At 32.5% G+C, this 11,456-nt stretch overlaps 1 protein-coding gene across 1 annotated transcript; it reads right to left on the bottom strand.

Moving 5' to 3' along the window:
• Positions 1 to 7,627: 7,627 nt before the first annotated feature.
• On the bottom strand, positions 7,628 to 10,555 carry LOC100265592 (cytochrome P450 CYP72A219). The gene is made up of 4 exons (XM_002268283.4): positions 10,335 to 10,555; positions 9,829 to 10,073; positions 8,855 to 9,242; positions 7,628 to 8,244 (listed from the first exon to the last, which is right to left on the bottom strand). Exons 1-4 carry the CDS (start codon positions 10,503 to 10,505, stop codon positions 7,819 to 7,821), a joined length of 1,230 nt encoding a protein of 409 aa, XP_002268319.3. The 5' UTR covers positions 10,506 to 10,555; the 3' UTR covers positions 7,628 to 7,818.
• Between the last annotated feature and the right edge of the window lie 901 nt (positions 10,556 to 11,456).

Below are 11,456 nucleotides of genomic sequence, written 5' to 3'. Positions count from 1 at the left end.
TTTACCCTAAAGACTTACTCTTCAGATTTATCACCTATCGTGTGTCTAGAGCAGCCACTATCAAGGTACCACTCATTGAATGATCTAGCTTTAAGAGCATTGAAGACAACTTGATACTTATTCCTATCCTTTCTCATCCAAAGTTGCTTAGTCCTAAGTGGTGACTTAGAGGAGCTTTGTTAGCTTCTAGGCTTTTGATTAGGCTTATCCCATTTCCTATTATTCAAGAAGTTATTTTTAAGGGAGTTATAAAATCATTCATTAGCCTACTCATTTGAGATTCAAACCTTTCTAGGTAACATCTAAACTGAAAGTGTCTAGTTTTCTTAAAGTGTGTGCATTGTGATGTCTTTTTAGGAGATTTTGCTTAATTAGGGGTTATATTTTTACCTTTGACAAATATAGTTTCTCCACTAGAGGGAGTTTCATCTTTATTAACATATCCCAAACCTCATTTATCACAATAGGTTTTGCATTTATCAAGAATTTCATTAAGCACTCAAGTTCTAGGGTGAAAAACTTTATTCACAAATGAAGAAGGCTTATTGCTCTTTATCTCTTGATTGAGCATTATTCTTTTCAATGAGATAATGATGTTCAAACTCAAGAAATCTATTTTTTTTTTTCAAGAAAATTACTCTTTTCTACATTAAACATGTCAATCTTGGTTTTATGAGTTTGAAGAATATCATGATCATTTAAATAATTCTTAATTAGCTTTTCATGCTCTTTGATCATCAGTAAATTCATCATCACTATCATTATCACTATCATGCTCAGATTCCATAGATGCAATAAAAGCTAAAAAGTCATTGGGATCATACCTTGCATCTTTAGAAGCTATAGAAGCATTCTCTATGTTGCCTACATAGACTTTTCAATATCTTTGGAGATGGGACAATTAGTAGCAAAGTGTGCCAGTCCTCCGTAGTTAAAGCATTCAACTTTCTTACCTTTGAAGGAATCTTTATCCTTTTCTTTGGATATTGTTTGTTATGTCTCTTTGCTTTTTCCAGATTCTTGATTTTTTTTAAAAATCTTTTATTGAATTTCATGACCTTTTTAATTCTTTTATCTATTTGAGTGAATTCATCCCTAGCTATGTTATATGGCATTTCAATATCTTTTTCCTCATTCTCATAAGCCTTAAAGGTAGAGTCTTTAGGCTTTTGAGAACTAAGTAGGGTCATCTCATATGTCTGAATGGAGCCAACAAGTTCATCAACTCTCACAGAATCGATGTCCTTACTTTGCTCTATAGTAGCAACTTTAGGTCTAAATCTCTTAGAGATAGATCTTAATATTTTTCTTACTACCTTAGAATCAAGAATAGGTTCTCCAATGTTAAAGAAACAATTAACAATACCACTTAATTCAAAATAAAAGGAAGAAAAGTTCTAATTTTCATGCATCCTAATATTCTCAAATTTAATGGAAAGCATTTGTAATTTAGAAATCTTTAAAGCAGACGCACCTTCATGAGTGACTTGAAGAATACCCCATGCTTCTTTTGAACGTTTACAATTTACCATCATGTGAAACTCATTTGGACAAACTTCATTAAAAATGCTAAATAAAACCCTAGCATTGGCTTCACTATCTTCATTGTCAACTTTGTCCCATTCGTGTTTAGGTTTAAGTTCTTCTGTTGATCTTCCTTCAGAATCAAGGATCAATGGGGTTCTTCATCCAGATTCTACTGAATTTCATACCATTTCTCCTTGCATTTTAAGGAAAAACATCATATGAGATTTCCAAATGGGAATAGTTATTCCCACCAAAGTAGGGTGCACTATTCAAAGGGGCACCACGTTTAGATTATTCCATATCGGACTTACAAGATCAATAAAAATTTGATTTTTACCCTATATGATCAATAAAATTTTGATTTTTAATCTATAAGATAAAGAATCAAATTTTTATCTCACTTTGATACCAATTGAAAAACCGAAAGTCCAATAGAGAACACCCAAAGGGAAGAAGGGTGAATGGGTGATTTTAAAATTTAAATAAATATTTATATGTTATGCCCATATTTTAACCTGTGAGTTGTTAGGGATTATCAAATCTTTCCTTTAGGCAATTAAAATAATATATCAAATAATAAAAAGATATAAACAATAAGGCATAGATATTTTAATGTCGAAAACCCTCACACTTATTGTGGAGATAAAAAATCACGAGGTCTAAGACCTACTAATCTAAATCTACTATAAGAAATCGAGTTACACCAATTTACCTAACTGCTTTACCCTAAAGACTTACTCTCCAATACCTACAACTTAATCTATGCCTGTGATGCAATAGCCTTCAATTGCTCTAATGGATCACTTCACCCTTGTCAAAGAGATGAAGGTCTTCAACCTAAGATTCAAAGATCAAATCCTTGAATGAGAGATTAAGAATGGTGTGTCACATTAGGCTTTCTTTCTAAGAGATCCTCTCTAAAGAATATATTATCTCTATGTGATTTCTCCACAATCTTTTAATGATCTTTAACCCTTAAGGGGTTAAAAGAGAGGTATTTATAGGCAAAAGCCTAAAGAATTTCTGTTTTGGAAGAGTTCCAAACCAATTTTGCGTGAAAAAACTTGGCAAAATTTTCATAACCGCTTGAGCCAACTCACCCACCACTTGAGTGCCTTGGGTGCTTGAGCAGTAAGGCTCACTTGAGCGTTCTTGAGCATTTGAGCGTTCTTGAGCATTTGAGCTCTCCAGGCCACTTGAACAGTCCTACCCTTTTTCAATGGTCAAATTTAAATCATTTTAAGTTCAAAGCAAAGTTGATACTCCTAAAATCTCAATGGAGCCTAAATTGACACAAGCCAAACCTTTTTAGACATACGTATGACTTCTCGGTTGGATGAAAAAGAACTCTTAATCTTCAATAGAGAGTAAGTCACAATCTAAAAAGACTTTTATAGCCAAACATTAAAAGGAACAAAATTGTCAACATATAAACAAGACTCAATGTCTTAACAATCTAGAAAAAAAAAAAAAAAAAAAAAGGAGTAAATAGAAAGGTTGATGTTGAGACAATCCTTAAATCATAGGTTCATGAAAAATTTATCCTAGGAATCTCTAGATCTAAGAAATTGAAGCAAATAGAACATTAAGTTTAGATGTAAAATCTATGATTTGGATATTCCTATATCATTAGCAATCGATAAAGAGGCATAGCAGATCTTAAAAACCAATAAGTCTTCCACTTGATTGCTTCCTTTCCTAGGTTCTTGCCTGAAAGGAGGTGGAATCCTCTATAGAAGGGGTAGAGGCTAGGGTTCTTCTTTAGATGATTGAATGCCAAGTGTTTGGAGCCTTGAACCCCTATTGGGTATTATATAGGCTTTCTTGTGGGCTTAAGTGACTTGAACCCACCTTAAGCTTAGGTCAGTTAATCCAACCCATTAGGCCCTAATGAATTAATTAGTTTTATTGGGCTCTAATTTAATTTATTAGCCAATCCAAAAAATCATTCATAAGCTCTTATGTAATCTTATATTTTTACCAAAATGTCCTAATGCACATATATGAATAAGGAACCTTAATATCTCTTAATAAATGTGCCACCAAGGAATATGAGCTTGAGTGGGAACTACATGGATCCATAGAAAAATATTGACTCCCTTATAATCTAATTCTAAAAATAGCTTAATATTCCACTTCAAAGGGCCAACTACACTTTAGTATCCTATGATATTAAAATAAGGTATAAACTTAGGTCCATGACCTACTATCCATTAAATGGAGAGTCCCTATGAATCGGTGTTTGTAATCTAACAAGGTGATTGCTATCAACCACTCATGATTACCTCTCTAATTCTTGAGTTTCAAATTCTCTTATTGTGTGATCAATTGACATACTCTAGCTTTCTAAGAGCATATGTCAATTTTCAATTAAGGAATTACCACGACCATAGATTTCTTAATCACTTGTCCTTAAGATCATCCATAAAGACATACTATATCAAACCCATAAGATATCAATGGTGCCTATCTTGAGAATACCTATTGCCCACCTACCTTAATTACTAGTAACCAAATTTGTAGAGAATATATGACCACCTTAGGGTCTCACCCATAGGTTAAAGTCACTAAAGACCTCAATACTAGCTCAATATTATCTAAGATTGAGAGCCCATGCAACATAGTAACTTGATGAATCATGACTACTCGATATCTAATGTCATGATTCATTGTAGGTCTTATCCAATGTGTAATCATACATAATAGTGCCCCACCATGGGAAAACCATCCTAATGACCAAGACAAAATAGTTTGTAAGGGAACCCTTCCTTCTTTAATTCATTTGACACATGCAGTTTCCTTTTTGTCAATAAGCCATACAATTTGTACTTGAATTCTATTTGTATCATCCCTCGAATTGTCAGGTAGTGTGATATAGTCTCTGATGGATTGCCCTAATCCATGAACCGGTAGTGAACTACTTATCATCCTGCAAAGAATCCTTGTTGTGGATCCTTTATGCAACTCCTAATGCACTCAAGTCATGTACAATGTAAGTGATACAAGCTTTGAATGCTCGGGTAACAATTAATGTAATCAATGATAGAAATGGATTCTGGAAATCATAGTAAATAACTTTATTAATGGAAACTTTTTTATGACATCTTCTCATGCTTTTGAGCCTTTATCCTAACAATTGAGACTTTTGTGGCTAGGCTTCTAGCTAAAGGTTTAGAGTTTGAAACCCAGTTTTGACGGTGGGAAACTTTTTCTGTGGTAGCTATACTCAAATCAATCAAAGTACTCATATCCATTATAGTTTATCTCAATTATGAGATATGTCATATGGATGTTAAGACAACATTCTTAAACGACTACCTTGATGAGAGCATTCATATGATACAACCAGATGTTTTCATGGCAAAGGGTAGAGAGCATCTAGTATGCAAGTTGCATAAGCCTATTTTGGATTAATTCACACCTCTTGCTCATGGAACAAGTGTTTAGAACATGAAATTAAGACCCTTGATTTTGGTCAAAACAATAATGAACCTTGTGTGTATAAGAAGGTGCAAGGAAGCATGATGGTGTTGAGTTAAGTTCATAATTAGATTATGAAGAGGCCTTTATTTTCCTATATATAGGTCCTAATAGTCCCTACTCAAGTTCATATTCCTTGGTGGCACATTAATTATTTGAAGGATATTAGGGTTTTTTGTTCATATGTGTGTATAAGGGTATTTTGATAAATACACAAAGTTGCATAAGAGCTTATGAACAATCTTTCTGGATTTGACTAATTAATTAATTGTATCCCAATATGACTAATTAATTAATTAGGAACCATTAGGTTAGATTAACCGACCTAAGCTCAAGATGGGCAAAAGTCACTTAATCCCATAGGCAAAGACTATATAAATCTTATTAAGGGTTTAAGGCTTATAACTTCAATTATTCAACCTTCAAACAAGATAGAGCCTTAGCCTCCATCTCTATAGAAAGGATTCCACCATTTTCACATGTAAGGTTTAGGAGAGAGCCATTAGACAACAAATTGCAATGTTTTCAGGATCTAAATCATACTATTGACCAACTAGAGTTGATCTAGGACTATTCAAATAATAAGTATTGTTTTCTAGAGCACCTAGATCTAACATTTTTGTTTTTGTTGCTTCCATTGCATTAAATCTAGTATCCTTAGGATTGTAGTAGTATGCACTCCATGAAACAATGCTTGGAATGGAGTAATCTAGATATTCCAACAAAAACTTGTTTTGTTTAGTGTTGCATAAAGTCCTTTGGCTTAAGGATGTCATCAAGTTATATAAATGTAGCTTTGATATAGTTAATCGTTGATGTCTAATAACAGACTGTATTATGAGAGAATATTAAATATTGTGTCACTTACAAAATATATTGAAATACTAGTTGTTCAATTTGGAATAAGTATTTTATCAAGTGTACATATCTATAATATAATATGTTGTTTACTAGGAATTTTTAAATTGTTTTTCTTAAAGATCTAATTGTAAGAGGTGATGCACTTGTAATTTGGTAATGACAGTCATCTTGGTTCAACCTAATAAATTTGTTATGAATATTAATTCATGGAAGGATTAATATGTATATATATAAGTGGGAAGTTGACTTATATATCTCCTATTCTTAGGGTGAAATTATAATACGTTTTAAATATAATTATAATTAATAAATTTATTTGGAACAAACATAACAAACTTACTAAGGATGTAATTAATTAAAGATCCCACAAAGGTCCCATACCATATGTCCTCACCTTAACTTATTGATAAGAGACAATTAACTTTGAAATATGAAGAGTTCATAACATACAAATAAGTTAATTAATCATAGATATTTACTTTAGAAATTAAAATATTATAATGCATGTACAATGAATTATAAAGTTACAAAAGGTGGAAGATAGGCACCAATAACTTGTGAATTTACAAAAGTTGTAAATTTAGAATCAATTATGAAGTTAGAAACAAAAGTTGTAAAGTTACAAATTAATTGTGAAGTTACATTATAAATTCACAAATAAATTGTAATGTTAGAATAGGTGTAAAGTCATTGGTAGACTTTGTAAAGTTAAAATATATAAAATGTTATAATTTATTGTCGTGCCTATAAATAGATGAAAGTGCATCATGATTTTAAATTCAATTGTTAAAAAATATTCTTCATTTTTCTTTCTTTGCTTCTCTCAAAATTCTAAATATATAGCACAAAGCTAAAAGGGCATGCATGTAAGCTTGTGGGCGGTTTTGCAATTGTGAATACTTCTTGATTATGAAATAATTTATCCACATGTCAAGATCAACTGTGAATATTTTATTATCAATGATTTCTTGGCTTTTCTTTCTTTCTTTTTTTATTTTTATTTTTATTTTGCTAGTGCTTTCTAACACGTCCACCACTTTTGGTAGACCAAGATCTCTCCTAAAAATCCATGTAGTGTTTGAGCACCTAAAAACTCTGAGCATCCCAGTGAGTTTGGCTTGCTGCAGAAGTGAAACTAGAAGCAAATAAGAATACAACACTTGAAGAAATCAAGTGAAATAACAATTGGTCGTTATAGGTACTAGGAGAGGTTCCTCTTTCTTAAGCTTCCAATATGGGATTATAGCAATCATGTAAAGCTACTGCAAGCACATCAAGCTGCTCCAAGAATATGAAAGCTCATCCAAAAGGTTCGTTAAGGTTGTGGAACATTGTGAAGTTGTCTAAAACTCTTGGAGAATGGCAAAATTGTAGATCCAGTAAAAATAGGGGGTGGACCGGGCCCCTGAGGTTTATAATTTGTCATTACATGGATCGGAATCAAGTGTACGCAGACAACTTCTTAGAGGTAGTAACTCCAAAATTGTATTATCTTGCTACCCAATTTAGTACGAACTTCTTTACAGATACCTAGCCATAAAATTCCGTAAGAGTCTACTACCCAATTATAGTGAATGAGACACCACTCTATAACGATAAGAACAAATGAGAATATTTCTCCTATTATTGGAATGGTAGTTTCCTTGTAGATATCACAACATGCATGGTCACCCATCAGAAATAATTTCAATGTATGTCCATTCTCCAAATATAGATTGTCAGCAGTTCTTCTTTTCTTTTCATTTTGGGGGGACAAGAATAGAGAAAAATGCATCTCCTTGTAAAGTGATCATTTTTATATATGATCTCTTACAAACATACAAAAGAGAATTTTATTAATATAATGACTTTAAAGAGCACTCAAGTGAAAGGAAGTGTGGGCATTTTAAATTCAACACTATCTAGGTTTAAAGGTCTTGCTAACTCTCACTGATAACAAGAACTCTGATGCTAAAGTCCATGTAAAATCAGGTGTGCACCATACTGGGGGTGCGTAGTTAGAAGACTAATAGGTGCATGAGCATAGGATGGGGAAAGTTCAAATGAGAAACGTTGTAAGATCATTGCCAAAGCCATTTTTGCTTCCATCATTGCAAAATTTTGTCCGACGCATATCCGAGGACCATAACCAAATGGAAAAAAAGAAACTTGGCTCTTTGCTGCCTTTGAAACTCCTTCAGAAAATCTCCCCGGGTTGAATTCCTTTGCATCCTCTCCCCAAATTTCATGATCGTGGTGAAGTAGGAGGATTGGCAAAGCAATCTGCACTCCATCTGGTAAATACAATCCTCCCACTTGGCTGTCGGCAAAAACAGTTCGAAGAAGCATGGACACTGGTGGATATAACCTAAGGACCTCATGAAAAATCATAGTAACCTGCAGTATAGAAAATATTTTTATCATGAGAATTCATTACTGAAATACACTAAATGATTACTAAGAAGCATACATCAAACCATGAAAGAACTTTTCGAATATAGTAATGAAAGAGATTGTTTAAATTTTTGCATGACATATACTTTCATGTACATATAGGGCCTTACAGTAACTGGTGAATACAAACTAAGAACCCCCGGAAAATTTATTATAGCCTAGAGTTCCAATTTCAAGAAAACACGCTTGGCAAAAGGAAATATCAAGATTATCATAAAGTATTGTAAATGATTGATACTAAGTATTTGCATAAAGTTTTCACCACACTCAAAACAACCTAACAAGCAAATAAAAAATTCACGCAAAGAAAAGAATAGTCCGCCCCTTCTTCAGTAAAGTCAATTGGCCAGTGCTGATGCATTGTGCACGTAGATAAGGAAAGAAAAATTCCATTGGGGATACCAAGTATCTGCATATAGTCTTCAATTAAAGTAAAAAGGGTACAGAAACTAAGCATATTTTGCCTCAAGATTGAAAAAAAAGAAAAAAAAAGAGTAATATATTATTTTCAAGAAGAGTTACTAAATTGAATATATATTGGATTGTTACTCACAATTTTGAGGTGATTTAAGCCATCACCATCTGGTTTTTTATTACCAAAAACCCGTAAAACCTCTTCCCTTGCGTGAGTTTGCCAGTTTGAATGCTTGCTTAATAGAACCATTGTCCACAGAAGTAAAACAGAGGTAGTCTCTTGGCCAGCAAGGTAGAATAGCTTACACTCCTCAATGACATCTTTAATGCTCATTCCAACATTCTTCCTCTCATCATTTTCTTGCATATCTCTGTAGTTGGATTCCATTAGTAGACCTAATAAATCATGATTAGCAGTTTCGCCAACTTTCATTGCCTTCTCTCTTTTCTCAATGATACCCTTCAACAATGCATTGACTTCATTGCTAATTTGCCTCATTCTCCTGTTTGTCTTTGTTGGGAAAAACCTGCTTGGAAGTAATCCAAGTAAATGAAGATCAATGAAATACAGGAAACAACTAATGCATTTTCATCCATGACTTTGTACTTGTTCAATTTCTCGGAATATCCATGATGTTCCAAAGATGAAACCATCCAGACATTGATTGACCATTGAGTCTACATATATTTTATAGTAGTATTTCACCATGCATCTTGCTAAGATGTTCTGCCAATAAAAGAAAAGGGGATACTTGAACTTGATTTTTGTTTTGAAGACACAGCTACATTCTTTAATTTGAACAAAAAGAAAGCTCTTAAACTAGAAGGCCAAAAATTGGAAGACAAACTACTTAAAGGAAAACAAAAATTAGTTGAGAGCCATATTAACAAAATAAATGAAACATCTTACAGTTCTTAAATGCTATAACAGTTAATAATTTTATTCTTGCTTTTGTCCCATGCTGGATCAAACCCTCCTTCTTCTTCTTTTTTATTTTTATTTTTATTATTACTGTTATTATTTTTGTTGTTGTTGATGATACTGTGAAAGTTATAGCATTTGGGTATTAGTACTGAGGTTCAGATTAATCCCTTGAAATATTTTATGCCTACCTCCATCCGGGAACATAGATTGACCGAGTAACCTGGATTGCAAGATGTGCTTGCTCTCTCTGAAGTTGGAATATCCTTCTTCCTTCCTCATAGCTACTACCAAATGCAGTTCTAGAAATCACATCTCCCGCCAAATTTTCAAGATAGGGCCAAACGTCCAATTCACATGAGCCGTCCAGGGAGAGCTTCTTCTCCCATTTATTGACCATATCACTACAACTCAATTGGAATGCCGATACCATGTGCTATACAAATTCAAACACAAATAATAAATTTAGAAAAAATTTATCATGCATAAGAAAAAAGATTACAAGAGGCAGTAAAATTGTGAATATGTCTACTAAATTATGGAATATTCAGAAATTTATTTTCTTTCCTATAAGAAGAGGGCTATGCAGAGAAACCAGGCAACAAGTTGGGGTTTTCCGGTTCTAAAATTAAACATAAAGAAAATATGGGAATTAGGGTCACGTTTTCCGGTGGGAAAATAAGCATGATAAAATTACCTTCAACTTCTCTAGATGGAAAGCTGGGTTTATGATCTTTCTACGTTTAGTCCATTGTTCACCTTCCAATGCAACAACACCAGTAGCCAGCAGCTTGCTGAGAGGGTGCGGCGGTGGTTTTTGAAAGACATTGTGCTTTAAGAGAACATCCCTTATCAGCTCAGGCTCCATAATGTATACCACTGGTTTTGGGCCGAACCATGTAAAACTATTTTTTCCTGCATTTTTAATGCCCATTGTTGGATAAATGTCAGAAAGGATCTAAAGGACCTGAATACTCAAGGAGGCAAATGCAAGGCTCTCTGATTGAAGAAGCTCAAATATCTAAAGAAAATTATACTGATGTGATTAATTATCAAGAGTCAGAAGTTCATGCAAAATTTGAAAAGATGAGAAACAATTAGCATAAAAATTTAAAGACTATTCACATTTCCCAATGATTAAACAACTTACAAAGTAAATAAGGTTCTTTATCAAAGTTGAATATATACCTACATATAGCTTATAAAAAAATTGAATTACACAATTAAAAGGGATAAAATAATCCTAAATTTGTAAATCTAACACCTCTCATATTTCAACTTAAAAATTAGTTCATTTTTAATATAAACATCTCTTAATATTTTGATAATTTATTTGTACATTTTTTTTAAAAAAATGTTATTTTTATAAGAAAAACAATAAGTATATTCGAAAAAATGAGTTTTTACACACTCATGCAAAAATGATTATAAAATAGAAATCCTCTATACCTATCAAACATAGTACTAAGGATGATGAAAGGTAGCACATTTGATAAAAAAGTTCATAAAATGGTAATTATTTTTAAATAGTTATTTGAAAATTGTATTTTATAAATTTGAGTTCCTATTTTGTAATTTTTTTTTTTACCGTATGAAAACACATTTTTCTAGGGTATATTTTTATTAGAAAAAAAAGTCATTTTTTAGGTTGAAAAGAAAAACAATAAGTATTTTTAGTTTTTATTTTTCTAAACTTGGGATTATTTTATTCTTTTTAATCAAAAACCTTAAAAATTACTCTCCGACGTAGAAAAAAGAAATTTGAAGTACCATTGAAATTCCACTGGGCTATAACTTCTTAGAGAAGAAAAAAAAATGG

The sequence above is a fragment of the Vitis vinifera genome, chromosome 19, assembly GCF_030704535.1.
Source record: "Vitis vinifera cultivar Pinot Noir 40024 chromosome 19, ASM3070453v1".
Lineage (NCBI taxonomy): Eukaryota > Viridiplantae > Streptophyta > Magnoliopsida > Vitales > Vitaceae > Vitis > Vitis vinifera.
The sequence above is the reverse complement of the archived record's forward strand: the minus strand, read 5'-3'. Positions and strand labels throughout refer to the sequence as shown.